Source organism: Cuculus canorus, chromosome 5, assembly GCF_017976375.1.
Source record: "Cuculus canorus isolate bCucCan1 chromosome 5, bCucCan1.pri, whole genome shotgun sequence".
Classification (NCBI taxonomy): domain Eukaryota; kingdom Metazoa; phylum Chordata; class Aves; order Cuculiformes; family Cuculidae; genus Cuculus; species Cuculus canorus.
The window spans coordinates 66,501,981-66,522,537 of NC_071405.1; the positions used below are offsets into that span (position 1 = coordinate 66,501,981).

The 20,557-nt window shown below is 38.3% G+C and overlaps 1 protein-coding gene across 7 annotated transcripts in view; it reads left to right on the forward strand.

Annotated features, from left to right (window-relative positions):
- The window catches only part of MIPOL1 (mirror-image polydactyly 1), a 189,963-nt gene that overhangs the window by 80,757 nt on the left and 88,649 nt on the right, over positions 1 to 20,557 (forward strand). For all 7 annotated transcript variants that reach the window (XM_054068380.1, XM_054068382.1, XM_054068379.1 and 4 more), the window contains one exon: positions 7,541 to 7,648. In XM_054068380.1, coding sequence (XP_053924355.1) covers positions 7,541 to 7,648 — 108 coding nt within the window. The remainder of the gene's footprint in view (positions 1 to 7,540; positions 7,649 to 20,557) is intronic.

Sequence of the window (20,557 nt, forward strand, 5' to 3'; positions counted from 1 at the left end):
TCTTGAATAGCTCTACATGTGAGGATTGTTAACACGAAGAGTGGAAACAGTTAAAATTTATCGTCTGAATTTTCTGAATGTTCCTTTAACTGTGCAAATAAATAAAAATGAAAGCTGCTTTTGCTGAGTTTTGAAGTGTTCAGAAACAGAAAGGGAAAGGAATGGTAGGAGGAAACTTAAGTCATGTATACAGCGTGTTATCTGCCTTAATGCTGGCTCATCATGACAAAGAAGACAAAGATGTTTCATTCATGTTTTGATGTATTTCTTTTGTGGCTTCTGGTGGAGCAAGACACCAAAAAAAAAAAAAGGGTGTCTACATTAAAGTGTTTCTCTTACTAATAGAATATAAATTTTTAAAGGTGCATATGTTTCTGAGGCACTTCTCTTTCTTGAAATCCCAGTAGTTCTAAGCTGCTGGGCATTGTATAAATAATCATTTAAACACATTTGTTAGTGGTTTGCCAGAACTTTGAAGAAAAGTACTCTCTTTCAAAAGTTAAAAAACTTTAATTTAAAATTATAATTTAATGGAAAAATCCTTCTAGTGGTTATTATGTAGAAATTTATTTCTTAATTTATTTTAACATTATTATTTTAGAAGAAAAGTATTAAAATCTATTTATATAAATTCAAGTGCTTCCAAACATCTGCAGTTCAAAGTACATAATTCACAGTGACACCAAAGGTTGGTTTGTGTTTTGACTGGATGACTTTGATATTATTTTTGTCTGCAAAGGAAGGAGCTGTGCAGCATCCAAGTGGTGCAAGATGTTTGCGTCTCCAGAAATTGTGATGAATTTGGTACAAGGGGCAGACTGTTGAAAATAAAAAATATTGAGGGGAGGGGAAGTAAAGGGCTGTCAAACTGAGAACACTCGCATTCCATTCAGCATCTTTGAGCTGCGAGCTACTCTGAAGTGCAGATCATTACAAACAAAGTAAGGAAAAGGTGAACAAAATAATAAACTAAGAGAAGAATCAGTTGAATTGTTTTTGTTGGCTTCATATGGTGGTTTGTTGTATCCACATTTCCACAAGTGATGGTTTAAAAAATGTAACAGGTGAAAAAGTATCCGTGTTTCTTCTTCATTTTCATGTTTGGTGTCTGGAATAATTATTTGTGCTTCAGTTATCCATTGTAGTGAATATGTATTGGCTAATTTCAAAATGTATCTGTAGTTTATCACTATGCTGCGTTGTAGTAGGATCTTTGTATTCCATATGCTCATCTTTAATGGTATTTGTGCGTTTTCCATCAAGATACAATATGTCATTTATTTTGCTGATGAGCATTTTGTTTAAGAATTGTAAAAGAAAAAAAATGCGTGCTGGAGAATAGTTCACCTGCTATTTAGGTGGACTCCTAATTTCCCATAATTTGGAAGACATAAACCATTTTCCCAAATTATTCGGTCGGAGCTAGGTTATTTTTATTTCTCATTACTTCAGTAATTGAGTTCCCAGTTCAGCGAGGTCTTAGTGCATAAAAGTCCACAGAATGTGATAGAGTAGTCGCTGTTTAATGTGAAGACCACAACAGGCAATCAAGTAATTATGCACCAGGCGACCCATGGTGAGTGACTTCGCTCACCTTTGAGTTTTGTCTGACTTGAATAAAAATATATTACCTTAAATTTAATGGCAGAATGAACTATTATATTTGTGGAATGCTGTAATTATATACAAGATCTAGTATTAACCTACAGAGACCACATGAGGCTGACTGGATAGGATCAGATCAGACCAAAAAGCCACCTACCTGACAACCCTGACCTCACTCAGCCAGCAGTCCCGGCTTCAGGAAGAGTGTGAGTACGTTGCAGCCCCTCCACCTATATACTCTCCTTTTTATCAGCAGTCTCATCAGTGGAGTCTTTCATGTTTATGCCAGTGCTGGTTCATAAGGTTATAAAAATTGAAGTTTTTAACAAGGAATCTGGATGAACAAATACATTTTCATAAAACACAGTCTTTTGTGTTTCCTAATTTGATGATACAATCAAATGTAATTCAGAATTCCGGAAAAAGCTTTGTGCAGAATTTGCCTACACCTTGGTCCTAGTACATTTGTTTCGTTGACCCTCATACCTGTATTAGTAGAGACAAATCAGTTCCCTTTTTTCCCCTAGCATGTAAATGGCATCATTTGTTGGCTCTTTTTTTTTTCCCTAGCATATTGCCATAAGTTCAGGAGGGGTTAGTTTGGGTTCCTTTTAATGAAAGACCATGGAAAACATTACAGGCTGTAAAGTAATATTAAAAGTAAATATAGGTGTAACAGGGTTAAAAAAACATTAAGACTGCATTAATAGTAAGGAAATCTTATGGTTTTCTGTTATATTCTGCTTTAGCTTTTGCTTCTGCAACCAAGGAGTGTCACGGTACCCTTTCTCTGGGTCAAATCTGCACTGAAATACAAAATGAGTAATGCACCTGATATTACTGTCTTGTTCAGTGAGATGAAAGCCAAGGACCCCAGTGTAGCAGAATGATTGTGTTTGTTTGAAAGCATGTGAATAGTCTACTTGACCTGAATAGTCTAGAGTTAAATATGCTTCTGCTTGAGACCTCTGGGAATAGATGTTGTCTTCGTATAAACAAATTGGGGGCAGGGTGTTGCTCTGCTCGATGTTAATGCCTTGCTGTATTCCATCGTTGTCCCTACTAATGTTATTTCTCTAGTGCCTGTAGATTTTTCTTTACTCTTCTCTGTCCCTTTAACTGTCAGAACACCTCACTGAAGAATGCTGTTAAGTAACAATCAAAAAAATAGCTTGTCAATCTGTGTAGACGTGGCAAGCATCATAGTACAATTTTAACATCATTTAAAGTACAAGTTGAAGAAGAAAATGCAGAAAAACTGACAGCACAATACAGGTGATTTGTTTATACAAGTGCTAAAGTTATGTTTGATATGTTAATGCAACTTCATTTTCTAGTAAAGGCCAAACACTACTAAGTGGTTATCTGCATTGATTTTTCTATCTTCTGAAGTACTCAATTCATTCTTAACTATCTTTACTCCTTTTGTGTACCTGGAACTAGGACCGTTTTTAACCATCTCTTTTTGGGTGAGCCTCAAGGACTTTACTCAGTGATATTCTCCTGATGTACTTCTTGACCTCTCCATCAGTGTCCCCTTTAGCAGGTGCTACTTTTTGCAGTTTGTCTGGATTTTGCCCTGTGGCGTTCTCAACCCTCCCAGCTGCATAGTCCTTGAGAGAGGTCAGTGCCTTCTGGGGGCTGAACCTGTACCTCTTCAAACATCGTCATTCTGCTGAATCGTGTTAGTTGATACCCGTTACAAAAGGCTCAACCGCAGCCCAATGGTTTAAATTAGAAGATGGGAGAAGGGAACAGGTGTGCTTGCTGTCTATATCTTCTCTCCTGTCTGAATCTCTTCTTATTCTTTTGGTATATTACCTACATTTCTTTTCATTTTGAGTCTTTGCTGCTGTGATATATCCTGTGGTGGGTTCAGGGGTATTTTTTTGGAAAGACTGGGTGCATTTTAGAAGAGTGCAGCTGAGTTGCGCTGTGAAGGTATGGTTAACGTGAAGGTTGAGTGACTGTTGCTGGAAATGGATGACATCGTAGTATGGATGACATCGTAGTATGGATGACATCGTAGTATGGATGACATTGTAGTATGGATGACATCGTAGTATGGATGACATCAGCTGGACAATGATGATCGCTTAAGGAGTACTTGCAGTTAGCTTCAAGAGGTTCACTGTCTGACAAGTGTGTTGTCGCATGGATGAGGCTTGCTAAGGTAGGAGACTTTTTGAGGCAATATATTCAGAGAGGAGAACAAACATTAGGGTTTGAAGGAAGAGGAAACCTTTTTCTGGTTGAAGCATATTTTTGTTTTGTGCCTTCATTATTGCCTCTGGCTGCAGAAATCTGAATGGAATAACAGACCACATAATGAAGCTAATTCCTGGTGGATTTTGTGTGAAACCTTTATAAAATGACGTTACCATTTATGAGGCTTTAGCATCCTTTACTTGGAAAAGCCTTTAGTGTTCTGATCAAGGCATATTCTCTTTTGATGCCCATCTGCAATACTGCCATATTCCTTGATGTTCTCAAAGTATCTGAGGTAGAGAAGCAGTTTTCTCAATTGACAGCCTGTCTTTCAGAAAGCGTTGAGTTCACAGGAACTTCCATTTAAGTGCGCAATTACACTTCACATCAGATGTTTAGGCAACCTGTGTTGCACAAGACATTTTGTCTCTGACTTTAGGAGGATTCTGTTTGAATGGTTCCCAAGTATGCATTTTCACCAGTTTGGGATAACAGGATTTATATGTTCTTATTTATAATATTTAAAATGAAATACTTCCTTTAGCTTTCAGCTTTCTTAAAAGGACACATCCTACGTTTCCTTTTTGCCAATACTGAATTGGACGATGTCTTCTCTGTTCTCTAAAAAGTATTTTTATATATGTTTTCAGAAGGAAATCCAGTTCCTTACTTGCAGCTGTTGGCATTTTAGAGCCCTGGAGTGAACCAATAAAAACACATGTTCTTTGAAAGAACATTTGTTTTTACTGGACCTTGCTAACAACCAATGACACAGAATTCAGAAAAAGGTTGGCTCAAATTAATTGAAGGACTGCATTGTTTTAAATTCTATTTTTAAAACTCTTATTTACAGCAAGGTTGCATGGAAATTTCTTATGCTTTTGTTCTTGTGAAAGAATGCTTGCTTTGAGAATGCTATTTTAGTATTTTAGTAGTATTCAGGTATCAAAGTGTTGTAGAGTATAAAGTTTTAGTAAGACATTCACAAGGTTGCCATTTAAGAGCATTATAATGCTTTCACTAACAGGATAATTAAAGATTTTACTTCCTCAGCAGCTAGGAATATTTATATTTATTGATAACTCAGGACATCTTCTGATAAGTTGTTTCCAATCTGTTAAGATACTTAGGTATAGAGGTCAAATTAGATTACCATTTCTTTCAATCATACCCTCAAAACGGATTCAAGCAGTATGTGGCTTAAGGAAGCCCAGGTTTTTCTCAGTTATCAACATTCTTAGCGGAAATTAAATTTAAGATTATTTACAAAATGTTGCTAAGATTGATGTAAATGTCATTATGTCAAGGTTGACTTCATAGGGAGGTCCATCCAAGGTTGACTTCATAGGGAGGTCCATCCCTTTTCTGTTACTCGTGTTGCATCTGTATCATACACGCTCTATATACTGCAGTCCCACTGCTGCTGCTGCTTTCATTGTCCTCTCCTCACAGGAGTGAAGTGTAGAACAGAGTAAGGTTGCACTCGTGCAACCTCAGTTGTGCAACCTGCCCTGTACGTCAAGGTCTTTTTCCATATGGGTCTGTAGGTAGGTTTTGCCTATAGTGCACTTTTACTTATCATTTTGGAGTCGAATATAAATTCATATTTTAAAAGTAGATTGAGATTTCAGCCTTTGTAACAATATTTACTGTAAGAAACCTGTGCTGTTGTCAAACGAGGAATTCCAAAGAACTGTTTTGAAGAGTGTTGGCAAAACTTAAAAGCGAGAGAGCTACTGATATTACACAACGTCGTGTGTGAAGTGTCACAATAATGCCTGAAGTAGTAGATTGATTTTATTTGTTTAAAATGTGTTTAGATCATGTATGCTAGGGAAAAAAAAAAAAGCTGCAAGAGAAAAAAACCCTGCATAATCTGGGCTTAGTTCTTCAATAGTTTTAATAGCACCTTCATGTCTGCAGACACTTAATTTTCATGTTGGACATGAAAAGAGAATTACAGCTGTGATACTGTGATTTCTGGGTTTGTGTGTGTGTATAAGATAGACATAAATGTCTTAAGTCTCTATAAACGTGTATAATCAAATATAATGTAGCTTATCTTCCTGTGTTTTCCTATTTTACGGGAAAGTATCTTTTTTTCTCACAATAAAATTTAACTTGCTTTTACATCAGACACTGAGAGAATGCACTAGGTCGAAGAGATTTGGTGTCTTTAATAAAGTAACCCTGTTAGAAATGAACCTAGGTTTGCAATAGAAGCAATCAAAAACAACAACACATACATGACTTGAATTTTTTAATAGTGCTGTTAGACAATTACAATTATTTGAACCTTATACAAATATAGGATTTAATCATTCTGGTTTATATACTGTGCTGGATACCTGATGTGCAGTACATTGTTAAGGGCTTATTTTGTATAGAAGAAGTGTATATATTGGTATGTCTTTAACATTTCTGTCTCAAAATCCTTCAGTACTCGTTTTCCGTAGACCTCAGTTATAATTTTTGCAGTCCTACAGCTCTGTGTTTCACAGGTTGGTTTTTTTTCAGAGTTGCCATGAGCCGTGCGTCATTGTCCCACATACAGAATTGCTCAGGAATAGGTTGTATGCACTTGAGAGGAAGCTCAGTTCCGTGTTTTCCACAGTCACTAAGACAGCACAAGAGGCTGATGTTTCCAGCTCGTTCATTTAAGAGAGCAATGCTTACATGGCCATTGTGTCACAATTCTTATTTCTTTCTTACTAGTGTTTTCGAAAAGTATTCATTAAAATACTTTTAATCAATTAAATATCCTTTGTTCCTACAGAGCCTATCACCTTTGGGTTTTGGTGAATTATCCAGACTCCTTGCATGTAATATACTGTTTTAAAATGTTCCGGTTCATGTTTTGTTGTTCCCTAGTTCCAACAGTCGTTCCCCTACCTCTTCCAGATACTTTGTCTGGTTTGTTTTGCCTTTTTCTCTTAAAAAACAGGGCGTTTTTTTTTTTCACGAGACTGTCTGCTCCCGACTAATTACTCTTTTAAACCAAGGTAACTAGGCAAGACCTCTTAGAGTTACTATAAAAAACAGTGCAATGTAATTTGGGTCACAATTTGCGGATCTTTAATGTTTAAAATAGATGTTGGCTGACAGCAGTAAGTATACGTGTGTATGCACACAGCAGCAAATGCTACATTTTACGTTGTTTGTCATTAAGTTAAATATTTAAGCAAAGCAACCTTAAAGCTTCTTTTCTTTCAAGATGTGGTGTGTGTTTGGGATTTAGAGTAATCTCTTAGTGTGAAAAATGCAAGTATAAAAATTACATGTATATTCCCTAATAAAAGGCTCGGTCCTGGATTTGGGAGAAGAGTCTTTAATTCGCTTGTTTTTCTAACAGCATGTATTGCTTCCTTTGTAACCACTCACTTAATATAGAAAAGCCAAAATCTGTCATTATACTGGCAGAACTAGGAATAGAGTTTCAACCCAACATCTTTGTAATTTTTAAGACTCTTTAAAATATTTTTTTAAATGTCTTTGTCTAATCCTAAACTTGGCTTTCTTTGGCATACAAATGGACCAGGACGAAACCGTATAATGATCACATATTAAAAATGTAGCTCTAGTACAGATCTGGGATTGTTACTCGCTTTTGTCTGTTGCTTTCTCTACTGCAGAAATGGTGATGGGGTTATTTACGTTAATTCATTTGGCTTGTTGAAAATAATATGCCCACGCTCCTTTACTTAATGGGATTCTTTCCTCGTTGCAGTGCAAACGGCTGGAGCAGGAGCTTCATCATCTGAAAGAGCAGAACCAGACCTCAGCAAACAACACGAGACATCTGACTGCTGAAAACAATCAAGAACGTGCTCTGAAGGTAAATCTCCATTTCTTCTTGCAGGCAAATTAAGGTTGTAAGCCCCTGGTGCCAGCTTTCTGGGCTGCATATATCAGTTGTGTACATTTCGGCAGAAGTGAGCTATGGTGTTTGCCAACAACCCCTTCTTTAAACACAGATACAGCACCCTTCTGTTATGGTTTTATTTTATTTTGTCTATGAAAACAACAAGGAAAGCATAACATATCCTCCAAATTATTGGGCTGGTAATTAACGCTGAATTCTTGGGGTCTGTCCTTGAAATATTACATTTTATAACATGAAGAAAACTGCAGCTATTTTACTACATGGTACCTTTGCAAAACTAATATTTTAAAGCATGGCTGTTTGATCTGCTCCCAGCAGTGTGTGCTATATTAATAACATTGTTGACCTATACTACTAGTGACCACATAGTTGATACTACTATTTGCAAAAGGGTAGCTAGTTGGAATTGGGAGGAGGAATAATAAGTCTTGTCAATAAGAATAAAAATGAGCAGGCAGGCGGGAGAGGGTCAGAGAAAGGACAATGTAAAGTGACAGGTTATTGCTGCTTTGAGGAAGGGAAATTGTAACATCAGTGGAATTGATAGCTACATAACCAGCAGTCACCGGTAGCCAGAATAAGAGACTATACCGGGTAAGATGTGCGAGCATCATGCGCAAATATATTCTTAAAAATCTCTTTTATGGGTGGTGGAGAGACAGTATAAATACAGAAGTTACTCTATTGATACTGTATTGTCGTCTTAAAACTGTGTTTGATTTAGGCAGTAAGAGCCAAATGTCTCTCGTTTATAGGCAGATTTTCCCCTGCCTCCTTTTCCATTTTTTTTTAATAGGCAGAAGATATCATTATTCATGCAACAACTTGACCTATACGAAGCATAGGAATTAGGGTAAATCCTTACGTAGTTTGACATTTCTCGGTAAAAAAAAAATAAGTATAATATGTAAAAGGAGAGAGGCTGCGTGCCACACAAATGCTGTGTGTTCCATGGGTTTATAATTGCCATCAGAATCTATCATGAATATTATAAATCAAGTATGCAATACTGAGAGCAATTCATCCTCAGATGGTTAGAAATAGAGATTGTAAACAGTCAGGGCTGTTTCTGACCACAATAATAGCATTGGTTTGAGTCTGGTATCACTAAAAGTTAGCACCTGCCGAGCAAGCTACTTACTGCATGTAGTATTGTTTTTCATTAATGTGTACTGGCTTGTTTTCTGCATCATTGAAAATACTATGCAGACTCTTCCTGTTAGAAAACAGCCACGTTTTATTGAAACTACACTTTTTATATTTAATATTGCCTGACATAATGCTTACCAAAAAATTATATTTTCAGAGCAAGAAGTGATTTAGTAGTTCAGAGTGTTACTAGGATTTCATTCTAAGCCTGATATTGCTCTCCCAGCACCTAATCTTTAAAGAATTTAATTTGTGGCTGTCACAGGCACTTTTTGATTTTTCAGAGTTAGAGGTTAATTGGTCGTTGTCTTTTAGAGATGAGAGTCTGGGGAGGAAAAAAGGTTTGTTTTTCAATTTTTGGTAAAGCTGATTTTTTTTTTAATATTGTACCTCTGTAGAGTTTTTTCTCGGTTCCAATTACTGTTGCCTACAGGGAGGACACCTCCATCAGAGTACTTTTTAAAAGGCTGTGGGTTAAGTTGAATTCCTGACCTTGAAAACTTTAAAATGTCCACGTGAAATATTGGCAATAGTAGTCAGCTGTGATGTATGGCATATGCACGCTCATCCTGAGCTAAGCATTCATGCAAATTAAAAGTTTATCACCTCTTTTTAATGTGGCTACAGCCTAGAAAATATGGACTGGTTGGGAGGGATGAAAGTCATCTCAGCAGCTCCTTCAGAAATGGGTTTGAGCAGTGCTCCGGCCGCGCCTGTGGCTGCCCAGCGCACTCCTGGTGCCTTCAGCAGCAGAGCTCCCTGCAGGAAAATATCCAGCCAGAGCTTCCTGACAGATAATGTGCTGTGGAGCCTCAGCACACCCCTCCCCTGTGAAACTCTTATTCTCAGCTGCCTCCTCCTGCCTCTGGTATGCGTTCAGCAGCTATCATAAGTGCTACACACAGAGTGCGTACGGTCTCGAGCATCCCCTCCTCTCTCCTCTCGGCTGCACATCACTCTCCCATCATCTTCACAGTTTTCAGAGAAATAGGACATGTCATTTGTCTCTGTGGTGCGGGGCTAAATATCTACACAACTGCTTTTATTTTCACCATGGTCCAGGGAGCTATTTTGCTTTAACCACCTCCACATGCGAACTGGGAACTGCGCTATGTACATGTCCACATGTACTGCAGAAGAAATCCAGGTATTCCTTCTGTATCGATCCAGGACAGTTTTTGTTAGGAAAGTTGGGGAGTTTTTTTTCAATAAAAAAAAAAAAAAACCACTTTAATTTTCCCGACTGTCTTAAACTTAATAAATTGACAAAAGATGTATTCTGATGATAGGTGGCAGATGAGAAATTCGATCTGATTTGGATTCTTTTCAGGAGTAATGGAAGTGTAAACATCAGTTATAGTGCAAGGATACTTGCAGTTTTAACTGGATAAAAATACTGTAACCGGGATCATCTAGGTTAAGGATGGTATAAAAGTTTGTGATAAAAGATGAGATCTGACATTTATAGCATCCTGAAATAGACTTTACACCAAAACCCAATGGGTATTGTTTTAGTTAGTGAGTTGCTCAGAAGTAAAAAAACGTAAGACCAATCCACAAAAAACCTATTTCATTCCACTGATGATATGGACTAATAGGCAGGATAAGCTGCAAGCTTTCGGCTTTATTTTTAGTTATGTTAGCTCACAGTGATGCAGCCGCTATTCTTTGAGACCATCGCAGCACATAGACTCCTGAGCAGAGAGACAGATTGTAACTGCGAAAAGGGGTGCGATGGCAGTAAGTTGGCCAGATCCAGGACCTGGAAATCATAGAATCATAGAATAGTTAGGGTTGGAAAGGGCCTTAAAGATGATCCAGTTCCAACCCCTCTGCCATGGGCAGGGACATCCCACTGGCTCAGGCTGCCCAAGGGCCATCCAACCCTGAAACCCCTCCAGGGATGGGGCAGCCACACCTTCCCTGGGCAACCTGGGCCAGTGCCTCACCGCTCTCCTGGTGAAGAAATTCTTCCTAATGTCCAGGCTAAATCTGCCCCTCTCCAGTTTACACCCATTCCCCCGATTCTATCCCCACAAGCCTTTGTGAACAGCCCCTCTCCGGCATTCCTGTTGCCCCTTCAGGTACTGGAATGTCACTATAAGATGATAAAAGCTCAGGATGATATAAGCAAAGATGATATAATCACAAAGATGATGTAAGCACTGTTGCATCCTTTTGTTTTTACACACTTTTAGATCCCATGTCATACCTGAGGACCACGTGACAAATACATTATAAGACACATAAGGTCATCCTGTGTAGACCTATACTGTCCCATTTCACCTCAATGTGCAATACAACATCTGAACGTCTTTCTCGAGGCAGTCCTTCTTAACTAATCTCTGTCATACCTGTTAGTACAGTACGTGACTTAAAACTTCCGTATTTAATGTCTTAATTGCACAGAACATTCCTGACAGTGACAGGGGCCATTCAGTCGCAAAATGCCAAAGTGGTACTCCTAATTTTTGTAGTATTCATATTGGTCATAAAGGATTGTGTTAATTAAACGAAATGGACGATTTCAAATCTTCCCTCTAGGCAATGCCCATGACTGCACAGAGGTCATTCAGAAAAGCATGTGGGGCCCTTATTTCCATAGTTAAAGTAAAATAATCCTTCTCTTTGTGAAACCATTTTAAAAAATCTCTTATAATATTTCAGATTGAATTATAGCTAAATCTTTTAGGGATAATTGCTTCCTAAGGGCCTATACATTTGTGCTCTTAGTACATTTTCATAAAATAAGATCTGCAGAGTGCTTTGCAGTTCTAATGTATCAGGGTCTATACGTAAGATTATTCATTTGTGCTTGGCCTTCATAATTAACATTTGGTCTCTACTGATTCTGATAAATGTATTCCCACAATACTCTGAAACAGCTGATTCAATTAAACATAGAAAAGTTGAAGAATTGCTATTTTTTCATTAGTATTCAAATATTTTTGTGGATCATTTTATTTTTATTGGCTTTGTGGTATCTAGTTTTGAAATGCAGAGGTTTAAGTAATACGTTTTCCTAAAGGAAAGTAAAGACTTCTCCTATGTGAGTGTCTGTCCGCTTTACTCAGTTAAAGAAGAATAGGAAATAAGTCAAATAACTTTATGTGAAAATTCATGGAAAATGTTTAACTGGGTCTGAATGAAGCATAGGGAAATGTGACTTTTTTCCACAGGCCTGATTTATTTTAATTTATTCGATTTAATTTTTAATTAGATGATACATTCTCCTTAAAACAACTATTAATCTGCTTTAAAGACCAAAGAATAATGTTAGTTCTACTTTCAAACCAATTTACTTCCAAACCCTCAAAATGGGGGAGAAGATCTTTCATGATCATACAGAAATCGGGTGCCCTTTACTCCAGCCAAGCAGGATGTCATTAGAACTTGTGAAGGTTATTAATCTCCTTTTGAGCTGTTAATATGCTGATCTTTGGTTATGATAGTCTTGTTTTGTAATGTTTTTCTGACTAATTGGTCTTTTTAGTTGTGATTTTCTGTCGAATTCATCCAACATGCTGCTATGGTTTTATGAAGCATATCAGAAATTTAGAGTCAGAGGCGAAAAAAGTGACCTGAAAGAGCTGTCAGAAATTTGTCTACAGTAGTGTCGTAAAGAAATTGTAGCTGATGCCATCTGCTTTATAAGATATATAAGAATCTCATCAAAGGCAAGTAATCCACAATGCATAGTAGTTTGGTACTTGTTTCAGAGATGATGCCTGTGAAGAAGCTGTTCTAGAATACTTAAGTACTCCCTGATGCCTGTCAAAAATTATATTATGCTGTGTTTTGATTCCCAGAACTTCCCAGATTCTTAGAGTAGAAGCCATTTTTCTGTATCTGCTTGCAACCACAAAACCAAATCCAGCGTACTTGTCAACATATCATCCATGAGGAGTGATCCCAGCAGAAAGTGACATCATAAGATCTTAAAAAAAATAAGAAAAGCTTTATCATGAAATTTAAAATGTTTTCTACTGTTGAAAAGCATGAAACTCATTCTATTTAAGCATATAATATTGACTATGGAGTAAAGCTAGCAACTGTGGCCCTTACCTGCAAAAGCTAAGCATTTTTAGCAATAGTTTTATGTTTAGAGCTTCAGAGCTGAAGTTTCAGAGCTTAATTTTAATGACTTTAGAGCTGGTTTATGGCTGTAAGACCTCTGAGTTGTTTCTGACAAAAATACACTCTTTTGAAATGCTCTGTAATCTAAAGAAACTTGCCTGAACCAGTGGTGGGAAACAGGAATTCCAGTCTCATCTCTTCTGTTCATATTCCAGATCGGCGTACAATTTTTACATTTTATTATAGTTATCAATTGTATCGTAGAAAACTTCTAGAGAAAAGCCTTTCAGTACTTTTATCATCATTTTACGTGAAGCAACAGAGATTGGGTTAATTTATTAGAAACGTAGAATGCTAAGTTTTGAACATGGTGCGGCCCTGCCACATCCAGAACACCATTCTGCCAACTTCAGCCATTTCAGCTGTTGGACCGTTATTAACTGCGGTGCTGTGGTAGTGATAGAAACCAGCTGATGATTATCAGTATTTGTAGGGAACAGATGAATAGCTGTATTATCCACTGGTGACATGAGTGTTAACGCCTTTCTCCAGCTTGTAGCTACAGAGTTCCTAGACATTACTCTGCAAAGAGTTTAAAACTTGCCTTTGATCTACTTGTTGGTGTGGTGTTATTGTTTGGTAAAAAAATGCTTTAAAATATTGTGCTTACTTCAGAGTTTTGGCCTTTTTCCAATAAAGCAACTCAGCGATATTCCTATGTTGGACAACCCACCCATTTCTCTCGCATTTGCTATGAATACCTCTGGCCAGTATGCACTGTTTCCTCTCTATCTAAAAGAACATCATCCTTCAAAGTCTCAGCTTGAGCACTAATTCTGAGGAGTTAACTCTAAAGCACTCACGCTTTCCAGTTTTGATTTTATGTGCTCCTACCTATAAAATGGACTGCTGTCACGTTTGCAAGTGAATTTATAGATATGTTTGAAGACTGAAGGGGCAGCTTCGTATTGGAAGGAGAAGGGGAGGAGAAGTAGACTGCAGATCTGCTGCTCAATGTGAGGAGATACACTGTGCCCTTGCATTTACTTATCATCTATATCTATTTTTCTGAAACTTCAAGAACGTTTTAGGAGCAATGGGAATAGTTCACAGGCTTCTTAGATGTTATCTCCAGCAAATAATGTGTTATTACAACTATTCCTGAAAGGTTCTTCATGGTATTCTTACAATAAGTTACAAAAGGATAAAATAATAGAGGATTTCTCAAAGTAAGCTGCAGTCTGTAGCTTAGTGCGAGAGCCGTTTCAGTAGTTGAGTTTCTTCTCCTAGGAAGGGCACTGCTGCTCTTCTGCTTTCACAATAGGTGTCCAGTTCAGGTTATAGAAAGCAACAATGAGTTCATTTCACTCTTCGGTAGCTTCCCTAAAGCATTGTATGTCTTCATTTAAATGCCTGGGCAACGTGAGAAACAAATTTGCTACCCTGTCAGTAAAACTCATTATAAAGCACATGAAATCACTATTAATTTTTAGAGTGGAAGTTTGAATGCTTTGAAGTACATAGTGGAGGTAGAAATAAAATACCTAGGAAAACTTGGAAAATGCTGCTGGCAATCTGGATGTGGTTTAAGAACAGGCAAACATTTTTCTTCAGTTGTTGCTTCCTAGACATTTTATCAGACAGAGTACATACAGTTGCAATCTTAATTGGATTGAGCAGAGCCTCTACTTGCGCTGCACCCAAAAACACTTAATCACAAGGTCTTAAAGGATGTCACTAAGTTTAGATCCAAGTCTGTTCAGCTCTTATCCATGCTAGAAACATTAGTCACTTTATGGCTGGTGTTATTAAATAGTACTGTGCACCTCAGAGGATATCGGTGTAAGCCAGTGCATCGTGCCATAAATGAACACTAAAATGACTCTGTGTACAAATCCTGCAGTTCCACTTCAATATTAATTTTCTGCATTCCTTTCTGCTTAAGTTGCAGTGTCTCCAAAAGCTATTGCTACAGGCCTCTGACAATCTGCCCAGTTATTTGTATGTATGGAGAGGGAGAAAATAACTTGTATAATCTACAGTGGCCAGAGTTCCCACTCAATCCCAGTGGAAAAAAAATGTGAGCACTGATAAAATGGTCTTTAAAGCAGTCATTTGGAGTCTCCTCAGACTCGGTTCCTTTGAGCCAGATGTCATAACCTGGTCCTCTGGTCATTTCAGGTCTGGAGATCCTCAGCCAGGGATTTTTCCTTCATCTGCCATCACATATTTAGGAGTGTAACAGTTTGCTTATGTGTATCCCTTATAGTCAAGAATTGAATAATTTAGTACATGTGTTTGACCAGAAGTCAAAAAGCTAAGTTCAGAAATTTTACCTACTGGTATCACTTTCAGTGGCCAGTTTTGTTAATTTTTTTTCTAGCCATCTGGGCTGGGAGGCTTTATTTAGTTGTGCAGATCTTGACAGAATGGTTGTTCGTGAGTGACAACATCCCTAGTGATGGTTTCCTCCCATCTGGTAATTAATGTTTTAGCACTGATAGACATTTGTACTCATTGACCAAAAATATCTTAATTTGTATAGGGATTTGAAAGATAAAATGATTGCTTAAATGTGCCACAAGCAAATAATGCAATGTTTCCCCCTGATGGAAAACAAATTATGAGATGAGGCACTGATAGTGAAGTCATCCTGAATCCCTTTAGAAACACGGGCTTCTGGAGTCTGGTAAGTGTGATTTATATGAAACGTTTTCTGCCTGGGAGTTAAAGAGAAATTATATTTGGTAACATTTGTGCTTGTATGATTGTCAGTGGTCAGCTTGGGATGTCATTAAACGGCTGTGTGGACAGGCAACAGAACCCTTTGTACTGTTCTTGGTCCGCTAAGGTGTCACTGCGGGCCAGAATTTTGAACTTGCTCAAGTCTTGGGTTGTTTTCAAATTGAAGGAAGCAATTAGACATATCCAGATTCTCATCTTTGCTTCCTCAGCTGCACTGACCGTGTCACCTTCCTTTGTCTGTAGCACTATCCTTTCACTGACAGCGACATCGGGCACGGCAACCCTGTGGGTAGAGCGCTCTCTGTACAACAGCTGATCATTTGTACAAATGAGCTGTACAACTGGCAGATCATTTGTGCTGAAAATAATCCTGGGAAGAGTTGCATCTAATTAATTATGCTTGTCTAGAGCACTGTGTATCTTAAGGAATTTTAGCATGCTTCATATCGCCTGCAAAAAGCCGTGCAAGAATGGCACTGAATGCTTCTTGATACAGTGAACAAACAGCATCTTGGCTGAAAGAGATTGTTCACCTTGCCGAGGAGAGTAAGTCTTCCTTCTCTGCTGTTAACAGATCCTGAACATCTCTTTAGTGAACACTGATTCACTTCTAAGCATTAAGGAATTAATTAATCATTCACACTTTGTGTTTGATATCAGCTTTTATCTGCTTCACTAAAAATTTCTAGAGGTCTATTGCTTTTTATTTGACAGACTTCAAACCTCTCCTGGCACCAGATTTCTCTTGACAATCTTAGAATCATAGAACGTCTTGAGCTGGAATGGACCTTAAAGATCATCCAGTTCCAACCCCTCTGCCATGGGCAGGGACACCTCCCACTGGCTCAGGCTGCCCAAGGCCCATCCAACCTGGCCTGGAACACCTCCAGGGATGGGGCATCCACAGCTTCCCTGGACAACCTGGGCCAGTGTCTCATCGCTCTCATGGGGAAGAATTTCTTCCTAATGTCTAGTCTAAACATTCCCTCTCCAATTTATAGCCTCTCCCCCCTAGGCCTACCACTACAAGCCTTTGTAAAAAGTCTTTCTCCAGTTTTCTTGTAGGCCCCCTTCAGATACTGGAAGGTCACTATAAGATCTTCTCAGAGCCTTCTCTCCTCCAGGCTGAACAACCCCAACTCCCTCAGCCTGTCTTCGTATGGGAGGTGCTCCAGCCCTCGGATCTCCTTTGTAGCCCTCCTTTGGACCCGTTCCAACAGTTCCATCTCCTTCTTATGTTGAGGATCCCAGAACTGGGCACAGTACTCCAGGTGAGGTCTCTCAAGAGCAGAGTAGAAGGGCAGAATCTCCTTCCTCCCTGCTGGCCACGCTGCTTTGGATGCAGCCCAGGATACGGTTGGCCTTCTGGGCTGCGAGCACACGTTGCCGGCTCATGTCGAGATTCTCATTGATCAGCACCTCCAAGTCCTTCTCTGCAGGGCTGCTCTCACTCACATCATCCCCCACCATATATTGAAATCATGGATTGCCCCAACTCAGGTGTAGGACCTTGCACTTGGCCTTGTTGAACCTCATGAGATTCACACAGGTCCACTTTCCCAGCTTGTTCATGTCCCTTTGGATGACATCCCACCTTCTGGTGTGACAGCTGAACCACTCAGCTTTGTTTCATCTGCAGACTTGTTGAGGGTGCATTCGATCTTGCTGTCTATATCATTGATGAAGATATTAAACAGCACTGGTCCCAGTACGGATCCCTGAGGAACACCACTTGTCACAGAGTCACTGAATATACTACAAATGTAACCAAGTTAAGTTTTTCCTTTCTCTGGGATAACGCGTCTTAAATTATGCTGGAGACAAGATATCAGATTTAATGAACGAAGAAGAGAGTGCATATATTTTTTATTTCATAAATCTTTTTCTTTTTCCATATAAAATCCATTAATGATACATGCAGAAAGAAAGTGTGGTAAATCTTAATTTTCAATCATTTTTTCATCTTGCTGTACACCATTTTTTTATGCTGCACAGGAAAATGATCCTTTTTTTGTTTGAGCAGCAACTGTAAACAAAATCTTGCACCTGAGTGCATGGTGACAGGTCAGTTAGTTGTCCTACAATAAAATGTGTAAAAGGTAGTAACCTAGGCTCTTGTGCAAAAGGCAAGCTACAGGGTCATTAAATAGCAAAGGTCTTGCTCTGACCCATCCATGACCTCCTTATCTGAAACGCCTCTCAGAATTGACAGAATCTACTTTAGATCTTGGGGAGAGGAAGCCAGGGGTAGGATGAAGGATCGATATAAATATTTTAGAGTTTTAGGGACTTGCTAAAAGGGAATTGTTGATCTTTGTATGTTTAAACTTATCCAGATTTCTGTTCAGAACTGGAAGATCCTTTCCCAGCATTTTGTGTGCAAGTGATCATATGAAGTATAGGTCAGAGTAGAAGGGGAACAGATGGTAAAGGGTGACACTGAAATGTTAAACCTTAGTATGGCGTAAAGATACAGACTCGCCTTGATTCAGAAGCCCCAAGGTGCTTCATGTTTGCTCATATTTATCTTGCTACTGTAATCTGAAAGTTTCCATTTACTTAGAGGAAGGAATGAGTCGTGACTCATTTTGTTTGTCCTTTTTAATTCCTATTGTATTTATTTGGTCTTGTGCAGAGGTGCATGTTAGGTGTTATGTTAGGGATCTTGTACTCCTAAGTCACTGAGAGGCTTTTGAGGATCTCTTTCTTTTCCCCATGAATAAGAGCAAAATCGTGATTTGACTGTTGCGTGTGGCCACATAAAGGTGTAAAGGAAAAGTGGACTCTGCTGTTCACATATTCGGGTTACTAAGGGGAAGATATGTGCTCCTTGTGTGCAGCAGGTGTGCGTTCCTACCCTGGCAGTATACTGGTCATGAGGAGGATGCTTGACGACATCCCTCACCTCACTCTTCCAGTAGATCACCACAGCTTTTCTCAGGGAAGTATGGACTGGCGGGTGGACTTGGCTTTTCTCTAAGCTTCGCAATAGTCAGTTATGTGTTAGGGGGTCAAGCAGTAAATTTGATAGAACAAATGGGTAATTCTGCGCTCCTAGAAATTAACTGTAGAAATCCTGTGCAGGCACACTGGTGTTCCACCTATTCAGAAAGCATATTAATATTCTCTTTAACACAAGCATGAACAGAATTTTGGCATATGAAATACTTAGCCCTGTTTTTTATTATTTGAAGACTTGAGAGGTATAAAGTGAGCTTCATATCAGCAGAAGTATATCAATGCATTAGGATTTCAAGTCACCATATATTATGTTTATCTTCATATTTAGAAACACTGCATGCGTAGCTCTGTCGTGTAGCTGAATCAAAATCACAACCCATTACTTTTGCACAAAAAATGAATTATTCACAGAAAACACTCAAAGAATGACTGATTTCCCCTGTAAAATATGTTTGCGATTAAAACTTCATTTTATTATGCTTCTAAAATTCAGTCAACTGTGTTGTTACTTCCAAAATTCAACCTTCTTAGTAGTTATCTGACAAAGAAAAAACAATAAAAAGATGAAATTAGAAAAGAGCTGTCTTTAAATTTTGGATGGGAAGCTGAAGTAACAAATGCTATTGTGTAGCAGTAAATAAACATATATCACATTGCCTGGACACGATATTAATATGAATTGGTGATTGTGTTAAGCTGCTAAGCAGCCAAATTTACAATTTAAAATTAAACTCAAAGACCCAAATGTCATTTTGTAGTTAGATTCGATATACAAAGAAGCCTGCTGGGACCTCATTTCCTGAACTGTATTGGTTGATGCTGGATTTTCCATCTCCAGAATAGATTCTCCCTTCAAAAATGAATATCATCTTTCACAGTTTTACTCGGCATATTCAGATTCCGTACAGTTTCATAAATGTGCCACTTCTTTGTGGATTACAGTGGAGATGCTTACTTCAATTCTCATTCAAGAAATACCTTCTCTACTGGAGGGTTGTTAAGATGGGGGAGTTGGGGGTGAAATGTGCACGGAGATCTTGGCCGCACATTTGGAAAAACTGAGAGATTTTATTTTAAAATATCAATGCCATTGAAACTGTTTTTTACGTTAGAAGCATCAGTTGGATAAGGATTTCAAACATTGAAGCTAATCTTGTAGATTAGGCCATGATTCTGTGCGCATACGTAGCAATGACTGCTGCAAAGCAGTCGCACTGACATTGATAGGTGCTGTTATGGGATCTAAATTTTGAGAAGAAATTAACCCTTTCTTGCTTTAACCTAGAAGCTTGTGAATTCCACATGCACTTAAATTTTAACGGGACTAGGTCCCAAATCTGTGAAGTCTTAGGCTGTTATACGTGTTTCAGCTGTTATGACCTTATTCAGACATCAGAGGAAATTCTGCCCAAATTTGTTTTCGTAAACTAGGTATCTTACCTAATACAATTAGATCTGCTAACAATACATTGATGCTTTGCTAGTTTTTTCGGAAGAGCTCAGGCCAGAAGACATTTGAACAGGAAAAAAGTTCTTTGATATTCACCTTAAAAGAATCTACTATCACTTCTCTGTGAGAAACATCGTGTCTCTTCAAAGCCTTTTCACCCAAAATCTCATTAAGACCACCTGTATATTAACCATGCTTCTTACTGAGTCCTTTGGAAAAAAATGAATGAATCATGAAGCACCTCATTGCTTTTGTACTTTAACCCTTCATCCCATCTTCTGAAAGGATCAAACTGTTTAGTGCAGGTTTCTAGTTTAAAAATGGAACTTTGTTTGCCTCCACTGTTAAACAACCGAGTAAATTATTTGAATACATAACTTGATGTCAAATAGCTGTATTTTGAAGAGAAAGATTTTTTTTTTTCCTTGCATATATTCTAGAGGAGACGCATAGTATACCAAACATTCTAATTTTTTGGT